Here is a 21,977-nt window from a genome sequence, read left to right as displayed (position 1 = left end):
ATGTATTATTTTACACAATATGATTGTTAAAGATAAGGGGGGTCAGGTGACAAATTGGTACAACGATAAAGGTGACAAATTCACACAACCCGTTTAAGGTTCAAATCGAGGATTTTATGATTATCTCTAGATAAATTTCGAACTACGTGATAGTCATGTACATCACCAACTTCGTGTAGACTTAGTTGAATATATTTAGTTAGGGCTGTAAATGAACCAAGCGTTCGTGAACAAGCTTGATGTTCGGCTTAGTAAGAGCTTATTTATGTTTGTTCAATATACATAAGATTAATTAAACAAACAAATTTGAACAGCTTGTTAATCTAAATAAACAAGCTTGAACACATATGTGTTCAGCTCGTCAACGTTTGTGAACAACATTCATGAACAATGTTTGCGAACCATATTCATTAATAAAACTTTTTTTAATATGCTAAATAAATAATAAAATAAATTAAAATACATAAATTTAAATTATCAAGTTCAATAACCAATCAAACAACTAAAAGTTTCAAACAATCAAACAAGCTTGAATTGAGAACTTGATAACATCTAAACAAACCAAGCTCGAACCAAGCTCAAGCCAAGCTCGAACCAAGTTCAAGCCAAGCTTAAATTGAGAGCTTGATAACATCTAAACGAACCAAGCTCAAGCCAAGTTTCAAAAAATCTCAAGCTCATAAAAAATAAACCAAGCCAAGCTTGAACACTCATTTCAAAAGCTTGGTTCATTTTAAGCTCGGCTCGGCTCAACTTGGTTACCTTATCAAATAAGCTTGAACACCCCAAAGCTCGGCTCGGCTCGGCTTGTTTACGACCCTATATTTGGTCACAATATAACAACAATTTGAATTTATAATAATATTTTATTATTTTAAAAAATATATTAATATTATTATTTATTAAATTTTAAATAAATATATTTTAATTTTACATACAAATATATATTTAAAAATAAAATTATTATTTATTTTAAATAATAATCATTTAAATTGTGTAAATATAATTGAAATTATACTTATTTAATATATAATAAAAATAAAAATAAATGAATGGACAACGAGACCCATAAATAATAAAGATTAATATTAAAATGAATATGAGAGAATGAAGATGTTATAATATGTATATTATATATGGATCTCATACTTTTTAATTAGTTGATGGATATCATAACACCCGCTAATAAAAATGCCTTAACATGTATAGATAAATAAATTCTATTTGGTCAATTTTTTTTACATCTTCGCAAATTTTTATTATTATTATTATTATTCAAACTTCATGATGAAATTTATAAGTTTATAACAACCGTTAATTGGCTGCTACAATTATACCAACTAATTAAACGTTGTTAAAATTAAAATATGCAAGTATAATCAAAGGATGCTAGATTTCTGGGTTGATCACTGCGTGTATTTTTCGATTTATCCTGATGATTCGTTGGAAACTTTCATGGGACCGGATCAGTCATATAGGGTAGTCAATAAGACTAATTGAGATTATTAAATTTTTTTTAAAATTAAAATAATTTTAAGAACAATTAGAATCTATAGGACGCAAAATTTCTTGTCTCATTTTAAAATTATTAGAAAATAAAAATTATTAAAATAATAAAATATTTTTTTAAAATTTAACTTCTTGTTTGAAAAAAAAAATCAGAAAAATTTCAAGGTCAATCTCGAGCAGGTAGAAAAAAAGGAACAGAGTGGCCCACTGCTCTCCCTCCCAGTCCGCCACGGTTTCGTCGTTGCCCTAGCGTTCCTGTTCGTCCTCCCTCCGCCAATCTTTCTCTCCTCGTCTCCTCTTCCCCTCGCCGCTTGCGAGGCTGGCCCGTTGCGACAGCGACAGGATCTGGATCAAGGGGTAAGAATCAGTCCTTATGAGCTATCAAATTAGGGAGGCCATCAATTCCTTTCCTAGTTGTTTTCCTTTTTTTTTGTTTGCCTATGTTTTCGATTTTGGTAGATTTCGTACATTTTTATGTCTATTTTGCTTTTCAGTAGTTGATCATAACTCCAATGGTTTATTATTAAAGAGGAGAACGTTTTTCTTCTCTTTCTCAAGATATATGTGCATTATAAGTGTATCACTATTTTTTATCTCTGAAGGAATGGCTGAATCAATCATAGTGAAGGGAATAACCTTGGAAAGTTTATCTTGGTTTCTGCTTTTCGGTTTATTTGCGACGGAATTAAGAATTTCATCATGCAATACTAATCAGACAACGATAAGTATGATGATTTCCCATGCGATTTCATAACCTCAATTTTGTAATGTTAATTGCAGAATAACTCTTTCTGAAGCACCAGTAGTTGGAATTAGTGAAAAGAATGCACAAAAAAATCTGATCAATTTGAGTATAACGACTAGTCCAACAAAGTCAAAATTAAGTCAATCAATGGATCTGTCAGTTGTGCCTTATTGAATTTCACTGCATTTTGATGATCAATTGTATGGGAGGCTGAATTCAAGATACTGATATTAGTAAGCTGATGTTGAGAAATGAGTAAATTAATTGTCTTTTTCCTTTTCTTGCACAAACATCCACATAAATATTCTCCCTTGGAAGCAATCTGATGAATTTTACTTAGCAAACTAGATTTATGCTCAAATTTACAAACTTGACGTTCTTAAGAAATTCAATGCAAATCATTTCTTTTTCAGACTCGTAAGTTATTACCAAGCAGTATGGTTAGTATTATCTATTTAACTTGTTCAAAATTGTTTGCATATAAGCTCATTTTTGTTTGGTCAGAAAATAATCTCATTGCACTTACAAGGCTTAGTTCAATAACAACAACAACAACAACAACAACCAAGCCTTTTCCCACTAGGTGAGGTCGGCTGTATGAATCCTTTTATGCCATTGAGCTCTATCTCCTATTATATCATCATCTATATTTAAATAAATTTTATCTTGTTTTATTGTTGCTAACCAAGTCTTTTTTGGTCTTCCTCTTCCTCGTTTGATATGTATGTCTATCATAGTTTCACATGGAGCATTTATTGGTCGTCTAAGTACATGCCCGTACCATATTAAACGTGTCTCTCGGAGTTTTTCCTCAATAGATGCAATTCCGACTTTCTCTCTAATGCTTTCATTTCTTATTTTGTCCATCCTCGTATGTCCACACATCCACCTTAACATCCTCATCTCTGCAACTCTCATCTTCTGCTCATGTGTTCGAGTCATAGTCCACTATTCAGCTCCATATAACATTACAGGTCTAATTGCGGTTTTATATAACTTACCTTTAAGTTTAAGAGGTACTTTATGGTCTTATAAAACACTCGACGCTCCCCTCTATTTCACTCATCCTGTTTGTATTCTATGTAAGACATCTGTCTCAATCTCTCCAGCGTTTTGCAAAAATGATCCTAAATATTTAAATCTTTCGGTTTCGGGCAACTCGTTCTCTCCTATCTTAACAATTGTTTCATTACTTTTAATATTGCTAAACTTAAATTTTATATATTCTGTCTTTAATCTACTAAGCTTAAAACCTTTTCCTTCTAGTGTTTCTATCCAAGATTCTAGTTTAGCATTTACTCCTTCACGTGTTTCATCTACCAAAATAATATCATCTGCAAACAACATACATCATAGTACTGTGTCTTGAATGTGCGCATTGAGTTCGTCCATAATTAGTGTAAAAAGATAGGGACTTAGAGCTGATCCTTGATGTAACCCTATCTTTATTGGAAATGCTTCAGTTACTCCGCCTGAAGTCTTTGCTCTTGTCGTTACATCCTCATACATATCCTTAATTAGTTCAATATATGTTACGTTAATACCTCTCTTTTCAAAAATTCTCCATATACTTTCTCTTGAGACTCTATCATAAGTTTTTTCTAAGTCAATGAATATCATGTGTAGATCTTGTTTTTGCTCCCGATATTTTTCAATTAATTGTCTAAGAAGATGTATAACTTCTATTGTCGACCTTCCAGGCATGAACCCAAATTGATTTCTTGTCACTGTGGTCTCCTTCCTTAATATTTTTTTATTACTTTTTCCCAAAGTTTCATAGTATGACTCATTAGTTTAATACCCTTATAGTTTGCACAATTTTGTACGTCTCCCTTGTTCTTATATAAGAGAACTAGAGTACTTATCCTACATTGTTCAGACATTTTTTTCGTTTTCAATATTATGTTAAATAATTTTATAAGTCATTCAATACTTTGTTTCCCTAAGCACTTCCATACCTCTATCGGAATATCATCTGGTCCAACGGTTTTTCCATTATGCATCTCATTTGAAGTTTGTTTTACTTCTGAAGTTTGAATTCTAAGATAAAAATTAAAATTTCTATGCTCATTTGATTTACTTAAATTACCTAAGTTAAGTTGGTCACCTAAACCTTCATTAAAAAGTTGATGAAAATATCTCTTCCATCGCTCTTTTATTTCTCTATCGTTTACTAATACCCTATTACATTCATCTTTAATACATTTTATTTGGCTAAGATCTCTTGTTTTCCTTTCTCTTACTTTAGCTATTTTATAAATGTCTTTTTCTCTTTCTTTTGTATCCAATTTTTGATATAATCATTCAAAAGTTTCATTTTTTGCTTGACTCACTATTTTTTTAGCTTCTTTCTTAGCTATTGTATATTTTTTTAAGTTTTCCTCGTTCTTACAAATATATAATTCTTTATAAGCTATTCGTTTTTTCCTTCACTTTCTTTTGTATTTTCTCATTCCACCACCAAGATTCTTTACTTAGTGGTGCATGTCCCTTTGACTCACCGAGTATACTCTTAGCTACTATTTTCAACTTTGATACCATCTTATCTTATGTTGTATTAGAGTCATCGTATATTTCACCTAATGCTTGTACTTCTATCTTCTCCTTAAATATATTTTGCTTCCTATCCTTTAACTTCCACCACTCACTTAATTCTACGAATTGTATATATTTTCTTTCTGTTGATACTATGTTTGAGGCGTATATCCAACACTACTAATCTATGTTGGGTAGTTAAGTTTTCTCCAGGGATGACTTTGCAATCTTTACAAGTCTTTCTATCCTTCTTCCTAACCATAAGAAAGTCAATTTGTGATTTATTATTCCTACTTTTGAATGTGACTAAGTGTTCTTCTCTTCTCTTAAAAAACATATTAGCTAATATAAGGTCATATGCTATCGTAAAATCTAATATAGTTTTTTCTTCCTCATTCCTCGTTCCAAACCCATAACTCCCATGTACTCTCTCATATTCCTCATTTTTCACTTCGACATGCCCATTTATATCACTTCCTATTAAAATCATTTTATTTGGTGGAACATTTTGTAATATTTCATCTAAGTCCTCCCAAAACCTTGATTTGGTAGCTTCATCTAATCCCACCTGTGGTACATATATGCTAATTATGTTCATAGTTTCTTTCGTCATTATTATCTTAAGGGCTATAATTCTATCCCCTTTTCTAACTACTTCTACAACTTCATTCTTTAACAAATTATCGACAATAATACCCACTCCATATCTTGCTATACTCTTTCCAGTGTACCATAACTTAAAACCTGAGTTCTTTATCATCTTTGCCTTCTCGCTTGTTCATTTTGTCTCTTGTAAATACAAAATACTAATTCTTCTCCTAATCATCATATCTACCACTTCCATTGATTTACCAGTGAGAGTTCTTATGTTTCATGTTCCAAATCTTAGATTATTAGTTTTCCTATCATATTTGTTCTTATCCAACTTATAATGTGAGAACTCTTGCCTATTTAACACTACACCTAAGTTCTCATGGAGATATAGCGGTTCTTGCTGAGACGTTACAGTCGGACCCTGTAACACGAACTCTTGCATATTTAGCACTATACCCGAGTTCTGGAGATGTAGCGGTCATTGCCGAGACGTTACAGTCGGATCCTGCAACACGTTCTTTCTGGGGAACAACCTAGCATTAGCACAATAGTTTAATGAATCCATTCATTGAATAATTGTCATAGTTTTAACGCTGGCTAGCAACCTAACGCAACCCTCTTCCTTTATCCGGGCTTGGGACCTGATTTAAAATCGATAACTCTAACAATTCAATTTAATCTTTAGAGGAGTGTAGGGAAATTTAAAGAGTATCTATAACTTCTGAACCCATGAATTGCATTAACTTTAAATTCTGGAGTGAAACTTCAAAAATCAAATGTTTTAAAATAAATAGAACTGAATATAAATATAACTATGGAATAAATATAAATGTAAATGTAAATCCAACAATATAAAATAAATGGATGGATGGATGGATGGGAGATCCCTCCAAACAAGATTTTAAGAAATGTTCGATTTTATGTTGCATCTAAATGGAGATATTGTTAATGAAATAGTGCGAGGTGTTAAAACAGGTAGAGTTTTTTGGTGTTTTGTTTTATTGTCATATGCCCCATAGGTTAAAAGTGGTGAAAAAATTCTAAGCTGGTATATGTAGCCGTATTTTGTGAGTTTGAATGTTAGGTAGGTAGGAAATTTCGCATTAAAAAAGGAAAAATGATATGCAGAGCGAAAAAATCTAAGGGAAAAGCTCAGGATAGACACATCAAGTGATGGGACTCACAAAAGTGAAAATGGTGAGCCATGAATTTATGTGTCTATTCCGGAGCTTTTCCTTGATATTTTTCCCTCTGCATATCATTACTCTTAAAAAAGTTAGTATACTAAACATGAGTGGGCTAATATGGTATATCTAGCCATATTTCTTGGGTTTGAATGTCAAGTAGTTAGGAAATTTCACACTCAAAGAGTTAGTGTATAGACACGAGTAGGATAAGATGGATGTGTAACACTATGAAAAAGATAAGATAAAGTATTTCTATTCAGAGGCAATTAGTTATAACTCCAAGATGTGACTAAGTGTGGGAAAATATATCAAAACTGTATAGACATATTTAAGGATGTATAGGTAGATAAGTTGAATCTATTAGTTAATGGCATGATGTTAGAGGGAAATTTAAGAAAATTCCATTTAATGCAACAAACAATGATTTAAAAGATCTAAGTATTATTATTAATACCCTTGCATATAGTCCAGTGATGTGATAAATTAACAGAGATGACTAATCATGCCCTAAGCCACTTCACTCCCTGCCATGCTGTAGCGGCAGCGCCCATGCAGTCTCCCAAGCACCCATGGTTTGATTCCCCACTACAGCGCACTGCAGGACATTTTCCTCTAGTGGAATAACAAACCTAGGATGTTGGGCTGCTGGCCGCTTGTTGCGAGCATTTTTAGATTTATATTGATGGCCGGGGGGAAACTTCCATGGGGTCAGGCTGGGCCAGGCCGAGCATCCCAGGATTAGTTGGCTCGAATGGTTGGATACGTGGTGCTAGCTTTAAAAAAAATGATGTGATAAATTCATGTTAAAAAAGCACTTTTTTTAATGCTGATTTTGGCACCTGATAAATCTGAAGACTGAATAAACACATTCAAGAAGGATCTGGTAACTTTTGTTGAGTGGTTTTGGACTTTCTATAATGCCATTTATCTTGTCCTGATACTTCATTTTTTCCTTTTTTTTTTTTTTTTTCTCTTTCAACAGTTTGAAGGCCAGTGGAGTCATATGGCTGCGAATGATGAGCCATTATACCCAATTGCTATACTGATTGATGAATTGAAGAATGAAGACATTCAGCTGCGTCTAAACTCTATCCGTAGGCTTTCTATCATTGCACGTGCTCTTGGGGAGGAAAGGACCCGAAAAGAATTAATTCCATTTCTCAGTGAAAACAATGATGATGACGATGAAGTTCTTCTTGCCATGGCAGAAGAGTTGGGTGTTTTTATTCCTTATGTTGGCGGTGTGGAACATGCTCATGTGTTGCTTCCACCCCTCGAAACTTTATGCACTGTAGAGGAAACTTGTGTTAGGGAGAAAGCAGTGGAATCACTCTGCCGTATTGGAGCACAAATGAAGGAAAGTGATTTAGCAGAATGGTTTATTCCTTTAGCAAAGGTATGATTAGGTATTCTACTAATAGTAGGGCTATTAGCAATTTCCATTAGACTTAATGACTAATAATTCTCCCTAGTTTTGGCTGTTCATTCAAAAAGTCACCTTTAATATTACATGAAGCTATTTGGCAGGTCGCAACATTCATGAGAAATTCAACATGCAGGGAAGTTCTTTCTATAGTATGTAGGTTCATATTAATTTTTTCTCGGGATCATACATAAAATTTGTGAGACATGAAAATTGCAAAGACTAAAGAGTATTACAGAACTGAAATTACACCCACAAAGATCTATATATTTATTATTTATTTTATATCTCTGGTTCGTCCACATCATTTTTAATAAATTCGTATGTTTTATTTATTTATCTTTTCATTAGAGGTTATAGACTCTACAACATTCAACAAGGAAGTCAGTTAGTTTAACTTTTTTCACAATTAAACATCAGACATGTGGCTAGACAGTTTCTTGTCTCACTGTTGAAAACTTTACTTTAGCATAAATTTGTAATTTGTTTTAATCTTCTTTAATTGATACAAAGTAAAATCAATTTCAGCTTTGATAAAAAAAGATAACTTTTTAATTGTAAAAAGAGAATAATTTGAAATGAGCCGTGTTGTTACATTATTTTTCTTATACTTTATGGTTCGTTACATGTTCTGTAAAAATTATCTATGTGATTCTTGCATCTAAGATATTATTCTGGAGTGCCATATCTGCTCATTCACATAAAATATTGTAGATAAATGTGATGCTCTGATAAGCTTTCCCCAGCAGATCATTGTTTTAAGCCATCTAAGGCTAAATTTCTTTGCTATTGACTTGTTTGAGGGATTTACATTAAGTTTATCGCTCGACTTCTTAGGACATTTTAGACTCTATGTTCTTGTATTTCTCATTCATTTTTTCATTGTGTCCCCCATATGTTCAGAGGCTAGCGGCTGGTGAGTGGTTCACTGCTCGTGTCTCCTCCTGTGGTCTCTTTCATGTTGTTTATCCAAGTGCCACAGATCCATTGAAAGCAGAACTTAGATCCATTTTTGCACAATTGTGCCAAGATGACACACCTATGGTCAGACGAGCTGCTGCTTCCAATCTTGGAAAATTTGCAGCTACCCTTGAACAAAGCCATCTAAAGTCAGACATCATGTCCATGTTCGAGGACCTAACTCAGGATGGTAATTCTATTAGACACTGATTTGATCACCAGGAGATCATTTTTCCATTTCTATTTCCATTTCAGCATCAGCTAGCTTTGTTGGATAAGGATAGACTAAGGGCATCTTCAATGGTTGGAGCTAATATGAGCTTTTTTGGAATCTCCAATATGTCACATCAAAAGTATAAAAATCTACCACTCTCTCCACAACCAAAAATACCTCCCTATAATTGTTTTGTGGACCCTATGTTATCAACTTTTTTTGTACATCATTAATTACTGGTTCTACCCATATTATTAATTTTGAGATGAAAGAGCCAGGTTTGAAATTGCATTACTGCTCTTAAACTACAAACCTCAAACCTTGCATCCATAATGGTTAGAGCTGTTTTCTTCAGCTTTTTCATTTTACAAACCTCTTTAAAACCTCCCAGGAGATGCCCTAAGATGGCTTAGCATTACAACCTTGCTACATCATGCTCAGTCGCCTCGTATGAAACACAATTCTTTGTTGGAAGTTCTTTCATCTTTTAGTTTATCAGCAAAATGCACGTTAGTTTGAAGCAAACGAAGTGGTGTTTTATACCTCTAAAATATTATCCAATTGTAGAATCTTAGATGGTGAGTCATTTTCGTTTCAGTATGCTCAACTTTCCTGAACTTTATACTGATATTCATAAGTATGCCAGTTTGCTATCAATTAATTAATGGGCAGTCAGAATTGTGGCATAAAAAAATGATATAACAAAGATAATAACACTAATATGCATGTGTTAGATTACTAGAAAAGATAAAATAGAAAAAAATATTATTATTTTGGTATAGTTAGGTGTAACTCTAATAAATGAAAAACTGACAAAGAATAGGTTAAGATAATATCAGTATTTTCAAAGACCCTGATAATTCTATAGTTAGTTATAATAATACCATTAATAGATATATTATATATGGCAATCAACTATGGTTGAATATGTGAATGGTACTTAAGACCAAGAAAATTCTAGGCAATACTTTTAGCGGTCATTTAAAAGATCACATGCTGTTAATGATACAGCATTAGTTTAATGAAGAGATAAAATCCATGTAACCAACCCTAAATAGTTGGGGGCTATCATGACCATGACTTGTTAACAACATCTTGTCTTTGGAGCCATTTAGGTGGTGGATGAATTGGAGGGAAGAAGTGTGTGTGTGTGTGTGTGTGTGTTGGGAGACAAGCACAAACATAAAAAATTTCATCAACTTTTTTTTTCCTTTTTCCTTCCTCTCTTTTCTCCTATTTATCCATCCAAATAAGCTTGCAATTAGTGGTGTTCACATTATATTCTTAATTTCTTATGAGTTGCAGTGTAATCCTAATTGGCTCGAGAGTTCTCATTCAACTTAAGCCATTTTTCTCCTCACATGAAATGCAAAATGCTTAGGTATGAATGTGGTGTGTTTCTTAATGCTCTTTCTCATCTTCCTTTGAGGATGGGAATAAGAAATTTATGATTTATTGGCTATATGTAAAGAAAATTGGAGTTAGATTTTTTTTTCTACAGAGGGAAGAAGATATCATTTGGAATTTGATTTTCACAATAATTCTAGTTACATGAGTGGGAGAGAAGGCAGGAAACTTTAATTTCAGATTTGTGTTTACCTGAGTAAATTGTTTGCCAACAATTTTAATTATATAATAGTTCTAGTTTGAATCCATTAAACTATGGCAAATATTTCATGAATGAATCCATTAAACTATTAATAGTTCTAGTTCGAGAAGAAGATTGAGTAAATTGTATTGCAACAACCATCACCACTACCACCACTGAAGATTTATAGATTTTAGGTTGGAGAATTTTGAAATCAGATGCTACATTATAAAGGAAGATCTTAGATCATGAGAACTAGATTGGACAATCTTGAAAGTTTTGAATAATATTAATAAGTCATTTGATAAATTGACAATAAGGACAGAATCCTTCACACATGGATCACTTGATCAACATAAACCCATCAAGAGTATCACCAATCTTTACATGCTTCGAGACCCTCTGTCTTACCATCCTATGTTTAGAGAATAACTGAGTTTATTCCCTTAAATGTCATAATAGGAATGCACGTGGAATTTCACATGAGTTAGGAGATAACACAAAACAATGTTAAGAGTTTCCTATAGTTTTGTCAAGTAGTTAGATTCAAATGCTAGATTGGTTAACTAATATGCAAAATTATTGTGATTGGTGTTTCTTGGCCAACCAAACACAGCACAATTTGCCAAAATGAAATTTGTTAGAGTGACTAAGAATTTTTGGCAAAGCATTCAAGCCAACATAGAACAATTAAGGGAATCACATATCTCACATTGGCATGAGATGACACCTCAACTAAAAGAGAAGTACGTTTTGACATACTTCAAGGACGAACTACATCAAGTGGGTAAATGGTAATTCTGAATAATTGCGATTGTTGTTAGATAGGAGCCTCTCAGGTGACAAGTAAAAGTTTGTTAATCAAGCAAATAGGTGCAAATAGTAATCTCTCTAGCACTGTTCCTCAAGAGTCATGCTCCTAATGCAAGGTGGGGATTCTCAAGGAATGAGATGGATGATGTTTTCATACTGCTCGTGGATTAAAAGATTGACATGATTTTCACGAGTTGTTTACATTGTTTTTTGTTACATGGTAGCACACTCCTTTTTCATGTTACATTTTGTTATGACAACTGATAGATATTTGGGCAGCAATTTTTTCATAAATATTCTAGCAGGCTTGTGTGTTTATGTGTTTCAGATCAGGATTCTGTGCGATTATTGGCGGTTGAGGGTTGTGCAGCACTTGGGAAGTTGCTGGAATCCCAGGACTGTATAGCACATATCCTTCCTGTCATTGTTAACTTCTCACAGGTATGATGCTTATTGCTTGCTAGTCAATTGCATAGATGTTTCATTGCCTAACTGTACTTTGTTGTTGTAGGGTGTATATGTTCCTTCCTTTCCCTATTGAGCTAATAATTTATATATATATATATATATGATTAGAAGTTTTATATACTTAAATGTGTTAAACAGGATAAGTCCTGGCGTGTACGTTACATGGTTGCAAATCAATTGTATGAGCTTTGCGAAGCAGTTGGTCCTGAAGCAACAAGGTTAACAATCCTTTGCCTTGTGTTTGATTGCTAGATATTCACTCTATTATTTTATTTGTCATGAAGCTTTCAATTTTTTCTATTATTATAAGTCTCCATCTTGGTACAAGAAGTATATTCTGCATGCTGATATAGGACTTGTGTGCGATATATCATGACATGCATTTATTTTGTACCTGATTCTCTTTCTTGATCAAGGGCTGATTTGGTACCTGCATATGTCCGTCTTCTTCGTGATAATGAGGCTGAAGTACGCATTGCTGCTGCTGGAAAGGTGACAAAATTTTGTCGGATCCTGAATCCACAACTTGCAATTCAGCATATTCTCCCATGTGTTAAGGTATATATATGCTAACAAGATTCCACAACTTTTCAAAGTGACGTAATAATCATATTTAGCATCTCAAGGTTGTATTTGTGAATTTTATATTAATCAATGAGACTATATCCAGGAATTATCGACAGATTCATCTCAGCATGTTCGTGCAGCTCTTGCTTCCGTAATCATGGGCATGGCACCTACATTAGGGAAGGTATTTAAACATAAGTTCAGCATGTAACATATAACATTTGATGAATAATATTATCAATTTCTTGGTGCAGGTTCCTTTTACCTTTTAATTTGACATGATAAAATAAATGTATTTACATAACCATCAAGTTAAACGGGCATTGTCATATGCATTGTTTTGAAAAGCCTTCAATGCCAATCCCTTTTGCAGCCGTCCTGTGCGGCAAAGGATCACATGATATCCTTTTATGAACACATAAGCATCATGCAAACTAATTCAATCCCTAGCTCATGAAAGTCCAAATCAAGTCACCTATTGAATGACAAGGAAGATCTTTTGATCACAAGGCTTCAACTCTGAAGCCTCAATTACTACTTTACTAGCAATAGTCCATTGAATTCATATAATATCAATCTAACTCATGATTTGATCCTATGTGGAACTATTAGAACAGTATAATTTTGATGTTTGCGTTACAGATGAAGCACTAGCCTCTACCAAATGAGACCAGTGGAAACTTATTTATTTTTCTTTCATTTGGCATGAATTAGTGTGCTTGATTCCTACTTTCTGCCTTCTACATCTATAGACCAACGAACATATTTCAAGTCATTTTTAAATATGCTAGTTATTAATTAAAAGATCTATTTCTCTTGACCATTTATTCTTTTACCCATGGGAACAGCATACCAATGAACATATTTTTTTGACATGTTCTCTTTTGATTTTTGAAGAATTAGTTCTCTAGTTGCATTTTTTAATATAAACAAATAGTTTGTTGCTGTTAACATTCTAGTAGAACCTCGAGCTGTATATTCTATTGCTGATTCAAATATAATGTATTCTATTCCTTGATTTATCCATAAGCTTAATGAATTTGTTGATTTTTTGTAGGATGCAACCATTGAACAACTTCTTCCCATTTTCCTTTCTTTGCTCAAAGATGAGTTTCCAGATGTCCGATTGAATATAATCAGCAAACTTGATCAAGTAAATCAGGTAAACCTTCTCTCTGCAAGGGCTTTGTTAGATCTGATTCAAAATTTGAGATCCATATTCATATTATTAGATTTTTGCACAATGTATTCGGTCCTTAGTGAACTCTTTTTCTTTTGATATTTCCATGAAGTTTCTTTCCTTTATTTTCTTGTGAAGGAAAACATGCAGCAAGATAAATTTTGTTTTCCAGAACTCCAGATTTTTTTTTATTCTTTGAAATCATTAGGTGACGTTTGGTTCTCTCTTAGGAATCGGAATGGGAATGAGTATCATAGTATTGTGGAATGAGAATGGGTATGAGCTTGGGTATCATTCTTAAAAATAATATTTGGTTAGTTGAATATTTTCAATCGGAATAAACCTAAATTTCCTTTTTTACCCTTAGAGGAAAATAAGAGAAAAAATTAGATGGAAGATAAAGTTGAATGTGAGAGAAACATATGATGAGAGAGAATGAAGAGAGAGAAAGTGTGATGAGAGAGAAAGTGTGATGGGAAAAAATGAAGAGAGGGAAAGTGTGATGAGAGAAAATTAGGAGAAAGAGTGTGATAAGAGAGATTGAGAAGAGAAAAAGTATGATGAGAGAGCAAGTATGTTGAGAGAGAAAGAGTGATGGGAAAAAATAAAGAGAGAGAAAGTGTGATGAGAGAAAATGAGAGATTGAGGAGAGAAAGTATGATGAGAAAATGTGATGAGAGAGAAAGTGTGATGGGAAAAAATGATGAGAGGGAAAGTGGGATGAGAGAAAATGAGGAGAGAGAGAGTATGATGGAAGAGAATGAAGAGAGAGAAAGTGTGGTGAGAGAAAATATGGAGAGAGTGGTAAGTGAGATTGAGGAGAGAGAAAGTATGATGAGAGAGAAAATATGATAAAAAAATGATAGAATGAAAAAAGAGAAAATAATGAGAGAAAGTGTGTGATGAGAGAGAATACAGAGAGAAAATAGTAAAGAATGTGTGATGAGAGAATGAGGAGAGAGAGTGTGATGGAAGAGAATGAAGAGAGAGAAAGTGTGATAAGATAAAATATAGAGAGAGTATGGTAAGAGAGAATGATGAGAGAGAAAGTATGATGAAAAAATGAGGAGAGAATGAAGAGAGAGAAAATAATGAGAGAGTGTGTGATGAGAGAGAATACAGAGAGAAAATGGTAGAGAATGTATGATAAGAGAGAATGAGGAGAGAGAAAGTATATTGAGAGAGAAAATATGATGATAGAATGAGGAGAGAGAAAGTATAATGAGAGAACAAGGAGAGAGAGTGAAATGAAAGAAAAATTGAACAAATATACTAAGGGTATTTTCGTCCAAAACTTAATTCTTATTCTCATTCCATCAAAATCCAAGGGAGGGGGTGGATTTCATCCATATCTAAATTTTTTGGTTTCATTCCAAAATCTTGATTCCATTCCCATCAACCAAACACAAGGTTTGGGAATGAATCCATTCCCTCATTCCCAAACCTCTAAACCAAACAACACCTAAGTCATCTTAGAGACATGGCATAATTTCTTCCAGAAAGATGTTGCTTAAAAGTAATTTTAAGAAATTTCATTGTTTCTCGATAGAGCCTTGCATAGAGTTCAATGTGGGAATTAAAGTCGCATAGCTGACCTCAAATAATTTGGATTAGCACAGCTAATTGTCGTTGCATGTAGTTGGACTTTTAGGTTGCGTTGGAGGAACATACAAATCCAAGAGAAAGAAAGAAGGATAGTGATAAAAACTGAACATAAGAGGAAAAAATTGGCATGTTAAGTTTTTTAATTAAATTCTTATCTTTTTTAGAGGTAATTTTACATCAGACCAACAGAAAGGCAGCAACTAGGCTCAGACTTGGGGAAAGAGGTGAAGTGATTGCAAGGGCACGTTAAACAATTGCATTGGTTTTTTTAATTTGTTTTAGACAGATTAATTTTGAGGGAAAGGAAAAAGAAAGTTTTCCTCTGACCTCTCCCCTTCTTTCCTGTGCTTACTACAAGGAATATGATACCATTCTGTTACCATATGCCATTTTGGCATTAATTTTGTTAGATGTTGATGATCAAACAATAGGTAATACTGCTGAATATATATTGCACTCATGAAAGAATTTGGCTTAAACTACTAGCAGAAGGAAAATTTTCCTCTTTTGACATGAAATTGCAGGAAAAATATCCATAGAATGCAACTGCACTTCCTCCACTTTGAATTGAGGATGAAATCTATACTAACTGAATTTTATTTATTTTCTATTCCATTGACTTAATTAAGGTGGCATAAACCCAGATTATTTGAGTTGCACTAATTTATCAAGTTACATTAAGCTAGTTGTCTGTATGTTCTGTTATTAATTTTGATAGATTTTCAGGAGCAGATAATAGGTAATAAAAATGCACTAAGTATTAGATATACATATTACTCTCTTGAAAGAATTTGACTGAAACTTCTGGCAGATGGAAAATGTCTGCTCTTGTGAGATGAAATCGAAGTATGACTTTTCTTCAATGAGCCTGTTTGTGTTTTGGTAATTGCTTAGTGCCTTTTCTTATTAAATGTACTCTAAGTGAGTGTCACAAGCCTCTGTTGTGATTTTAAAATTGTCTTTTACAAAACACTTTGTAAATAGCATCAATTGAATTTTTTAAGGTAAGGATTTCTTGTTATGTCACGTGCCTGTACTCCAATTATTTTTCTTATTTTTGATTGAATTTGTGTTATATTGCAGGTTATTGGTATTGACTTGTTATCCCAATCTCTATTACCTGCTATTGTTGCCCTTGCCGAGGATAGGCATTGGCGAGTACGCCTTGCCATAATTGAGTACATTCCTTTGCTGGCTAGTCAGCTTGGTATTAGATTTTTTGATGATAAACTTGGCGCTCTTTGCATGCAGTGGTTGGAAGATAAGGTATGTGAATTTTTCTGTGATGCAACAATGGAAGGAATATAGAAGCATATTCCATTGGCTCCTATAAACTTTTTACTTGAATATCTGTTTCTCCTTTACCTTATGAAAATTCATTCATTCATTAAGAAATGGTGTTATATAGTGTATCCTCGAATTGACCACTGCCCTACTTTCTCATTGGCTAACAAGTTTGATGTTTTTTCATTCCTATTTATATTGATTCTTTGTTTAATTGGTTGTGCAACTAGAAATCTTACTATTTATATTCTTGTTATTTTTCCATTTTTGAAAAGGTTTATGCATCTAGAAGCTCTTAATTTTGTAAGTAATAGTCAATTAGTGCACTTTGTACCTTTGCAGCTATAGACTTGAATACTTTGATAGATTATGCAATAATTTGACATTGAAAAATCGTCAACCAATTATCTGCATACCAGTTTCCAATATTAGTACTGATAAGTTTCAGATCAGTTGGGAAGGTAGCTGAAGTCATAATTCCATGAACAATTTAACCTTGATGATAACTGTTCAACAGGTTTTCTCAATTCGGGAGGCAGCTGCTAATAACTTGAAGCGTCTTGCAGAAGAATTTGGTCCAGAATGGGCAATGCAACACATAATTCCGGAGGTCTGCTTTTAGAGTACTTTATTTCATTATTCCTGTGCTGGATTTTTAATGCCTCATGCACCTTGCATCTGCATCATTCTGCAATTATGCTTTCTCATCTTTATTTAAATTTGATTTTGGATTCCTTATGCCTGTAATGATGATGTTTTACCAATATTGTGTTTTAATTTCGAGGGACCCATATATTACTTTTTGGCGATGCACTTTAGTTATGGATCTAGATCAGTTTGTTCCATTCGGTCTTCTAAGAAAATATAGTATGCCTATTTGTATCTTGAAATGCAACCTTGCATACCAGATGAAATGTTTCTATAAATATTATGATCCAGAGAAATAGGGTACATTTACATATGTAAATGAGATCATCTATACTTGGATATAGATGCTTCGGATTGCATGAGTTATATAATAGTTGGCTTTTAGTGAGAATGACCAGGAAGATATGGACTGAGCAAATAAGCTGGGGGATATTTGAATTTGAGCATTTATTTGGAGATGTTCGGACTGTCCCTGAAATCAATGCAGTGGAAACTATGAACCCTGATATAGACTGGATTAAGTGCGTGGATTTTATCCTACCTTTGCCCGCACCATTTCTAACATAATATTTTATCTAATTAAAATTTTAGTTGTAATTTGGTTTTTTGCAAATGTGAAAGTAGGGTATTTCTGGTCCTCTGAAAAGTTCTCTGGTTTAGATTTTCTCTCATCTTTTCTGCTTTACTAAATTACATAAGTAGGCTTATAGAAGTTTGCCAAGGTCCATTCTATGAGCTAACGTAAGAGAAGAATTGTATAATTTGAAAAATTTCTTACACTAACATTGATAAACCCATTTGTGATTGTTATGGAGCTTTGAACCATCAGTTCTTTCTTAAAAACATAAGCATATCACTATTATTTATATTCATAAGTAGGGTTGTAAACAAGCCAAGCCGAGCCGAGCTTTGGGGTGTTTAAGCTTGTTTGATAAGGTAACCAAGCCGAGCCAAGCCGAGCTTAAAATGAACCAAGCTTTTGAAATGAGTGTTCAAGCTTGGCTTGGTTTAATTTTTATCATCTTGAGCTTGTTTGAATCTTGGCTTGAGTTTGGTTCATTTAGATGTTATCAAGCTCTCAATTCAAGCTTGACTTGAGCTTGGTTCGAGCTTAGTTCGTTTAGATGTTATCAAGCTCTCAATTCAAAGTTGTTTGATTGTTTGCAACTTTTAGTTGTTTGATTGATTATTAAGTTTGATAATTTAAATTTATTTATTTATTTTATTGTTTATATAGCATATTGTTCGTTTTATTAAGCTTCATAGTTTATTTGAAAAGAGTTTTATTAATGAATATGGTTCGTGAACATTGTTTATGAACGTTGTTCACGAACATTATTCACGAACGTTGTTCACGAACATTAACGAACTGAACACATATGTGTTCAAGCTTGTTTGTTTAATTAATCTTATATATATTGAACGAACATAAACAAGCTCTTACCAAACCGAACACCAAGTTTGTTCACGAACGCTTGTTCATTTACAGCCCTATCCATAAGCCAAGGTTTAAAATCTCGATTCGTGTCGAGGTTTCGGCCCAGACCGGAACGATTCGGTTTCGGTATTTTTTTAATTTAAATTTGAAATAATCTTCTAATAATAATAATAATAATTCAACTCTCTCAATTTAGAATGATAAAGAGGTTTACACGATTATAATGTTTTATTAGAAATCATAAACTTGACAGATCTTTATCAAATTTCTTAAATAAAGGACATATAATATTTCCTAAATAGATTAGTAGAGATATTTTAAAATAAAAATATATGTTTCATATGTCCAGAAAATAAAAATTCTAAAAGTAAAAAAGCTAAATATCTCAATATTTATGGATCTAAATTTTAAATCAATTTTATATTTTTTTCTATAGTAAGTATATAAATTAATTTAAAAAACCCTAGGTTATGCATAATAATTATATAAATTAACTATTTATTTATTTAAATTAATTATTATTTTAAATAATATATATTTAAAATGCTAAAAAAATCAGAATATTAATTAAATAGTAAACTAGAAAAAAAATATAAAATAATTAAAAAATATCAGAATATTAATCTGATTTATTAGATTTTTTAAAAAAAAATTAATTTTTTTTAAAGAATTTTTAAATAAAATTTAAATTAGTAAAATTAATTTTCAGAATATTAATTAATAAAATTTATTATTTTTATTTTTTTTTAAAATATATTTATATTTTACTGGGATAGTTTAATTAGACTTTATAAAAGCTTCTTTGAAATATCACACTTAAGTTAGGAAATATTTGAATTTTTAAAAGGGTAGCCTGGTGCATGAAGCTCTCGTTATGCGGGGTCCCGGGGAAGGATCCATTGTATGCAGCATTACCCTACTTTTTGCAAGAGGCTGTTTCCAGGATTTGAACCCATGACCTTTTGGTCACAAAGCAACAACTTTACCGTTGCGCCAAGACTCCCCTTCTATTTGAATTAATTAAATCAAAATATTTAATTTTTAACAGGAAAATCCTAAATTCCCGATCTTCGCGTGTCGTGGCGCCGGAGAGTCTTGGGGGAGGCCTTTGGCACCACCGGAGGAGTTGCATGACTCCTTTGGCACCGCTGGAGGAGTCCCGCGACTCCTCTAGCAGCGGTCGAGATGGAATCGCGACACGCCTTTGTCACGCGAAGACGAGCACGCGTGATTGTCGTGCGACAACAAGCGCACGATTGTCGCGTGCGTGATTCCTCTATTCCGTGCACGAACTGGTGTCGGTTTCGGTGCGCGGGCGGAACGGAATGAAATTTTCAACCATATCATAAGCAATCATGGAAGTTTAATTTGAGACAACTCAAGACTTATTTTATGTGACATTACTTTTTGGGTAACTGATATTGATACATTAAGACAACTTTGAAAGAACCAATAGATTCTATTGTCAGAACAGTTGAATTTGCTGGTGAAGGGTAAGAGGGAGAGAGTGAGACTAAAGAAATTGTTAGTCCATGTAATAAAAAAAATGTAATTATTTTTAATATTACTAAAGATATAGCCATGGATAAAGTTCAATAGAGGCATAAGATTCATGCAACTAACCAAATAGTTGGGACAAACTAAGCTTCATGATGGTGATGGTGATGGTGATGATGGATACTTTTGAAACAACAAAAAAAGAAGTAATGTTTCTAGTTCCACAATCAAATGTTAATATTGACAACAATGCTCTTATTTCCCTTGTAGGTACTAGAAAAGATCAATAGCCCACATTATCTTTATCGTATGACCATTCTACGAGCAATTTCTCTTCTTGCCCCTGTTGTGGGTGCTGATATCACGAGCGAGAAGTTATTGCCCATTGTGATTGCTTCCTCAAAGGACAGGTAAATGCATCATTGGGTTATATGAGAATGGAAGTCTACTGTTGTTGCATCGTCACAGCTACCTGAACATTATAATCCTTGTAGGGTGCCCAACATCAAGTTCAATGTTGCAAAGGTTTTACACAGTCTTGTTTCCATACTCGACCAATCTGTGAGTACATAGAATGTGTGCAATTCTAGTCTATCTTGACTATGCTGCCACCATCTCCATATTATTGGTGGTCTGATTGTGTGCTCAATTTTCTATTTATGTTAGCTGGTGGACAAGACGATTCGACCTTGCCTGGTTGAGCTCACCGAGGACCCTGATGTGGATGTCAGGTATTTCGCGAACCAAGCACTGGAAGCATGTGATCAAGTTATGATGTCAAGCTAGGAGATCGATTCATCAAGAAGCTTTACATCCAAACCCCTACACAAATAAGGGTATTGGTTCTCAGTTGTTTAAACTATTTTTGGTGTACTTGAAATCAATGATGCTGTAGGGGTTCGATCCTAGGCTATTTTATTCCCATCGTGGTTAATTCTGAGCAACCGAGATTTGTTATTGTGCAGTTGCAAACGATTTCTTTCGCCTACTGAAGATCTGTTGTTGTAAAAATCTTTTATTCAAGGCGATGTTGCCATAGTGACAAATCATATGTTGTGTTTTAGATCTCAGTGCTTGCTCCTTTGGTTGCTAGAAGTTGTTGATGCAATGTTTTGTGCCCACTACATTCAAAACTTCTATGAAGCTCTCATCTGAAATTATGTAAACATGTTAAAATTAAGACTCCACTAAAAGTCAATAAACACCTTATATCTTATTGGTTTAATCTGTCGTGAAATTGAAAGTATATACATAAATAATCAAAAAATAAATATTGACAAATTTATTAAATTATCAATAAGCTAGAGATCATGAATAAATTTGATAAATTGGGAGTTTTAATGCAATGGAAAAATTATTATTCACAATGAGAAGTCATGAGTTTAAGTCGTAGAAACTTCTTGTAATATAGAGTCTTGTAAAATTGTATACAATAGATTTAATGTGGTCTAAAATTCCTTTTATATTTATGGGAGTTTTGGTATCAAATATTCTTTTATTAATAAATTAAAAATCAACATCGTCTGAAGATAGGGGATTTAGGAGGTTGACGGGAGGGGTAGAAAGGAAATAATATTATTTTTTTTTGATGTTTTTGATAGTTTTAAAATTAGGATATTCTTTTTAATAAATAAGGAAATATGACTGTTTCTTTTGGTAACAATCTGTTGAAGATTAGATGACTAAGAATATAAAAGAATACTTATTATAAATATCCAAACC

The 21,977-nt window shown here is 33.1% G+C and overlaps 1 protein-coding gene across 1 annotated transcript; it reads left to right on the top strand.

Annotated features, from left to right (window-relative positions):
- Positions 1-1,685: 1,685 nt before the first annotated feature.
- Positions 1,686-21,325, top strand: LOC122042185 (serine/threonine-protein phosphatase 2A 65 kDa regulatory subunit A beta isoform-like). Its single transcript, XM_042602174.1, has 13 exons — positions 1,686-1,866; positions 7,553-7,966; positions 8,897-9,143; positions 11,897-12,009; positions 12,175-12,254; positions 12,453-12,594; positions 12,707-12,787; positions 13,661-13,765; positions 16,472-16,654; positions 17,190-17,282; positions 20,526-20,665; positions 20,750-20,816; positions 20,922-21,325. The coding sequence occupies exons 2-13, from the start codon at positions 7,574-7,576 to the stop codon at positions 21,039-21,041; spliced, it is 1,764 nt and encodes a 587-aa protein (XP_042458108.1). The 5' UTR covers positions 1,686-1,866; positions 7,553-7,573; the 3' UTR covers positions 21,042-21,325.
- The last annotated feature ends 652 nt before the right edge of the window (positions 21,326-21,977 follow it).

The sequence above is a fragment of the Zingiber officinale genome, chromosome 2A (assembly GCF_018446385.1).
Source record: "Zingiber officinale cultivar Zhangliang chromosome 2A, Zo_v1.1, whole genome shotgun sequence".
NCBI lineage: Eukaryota > Viridiplantae > Streptophyta > Magnoliopsida > Zingiberales > Zingiberaceae > Zingiber > Zingiber officinale.
This window is presented reverse-complemented; position numbering and strand designations above follow the sequence as displayed.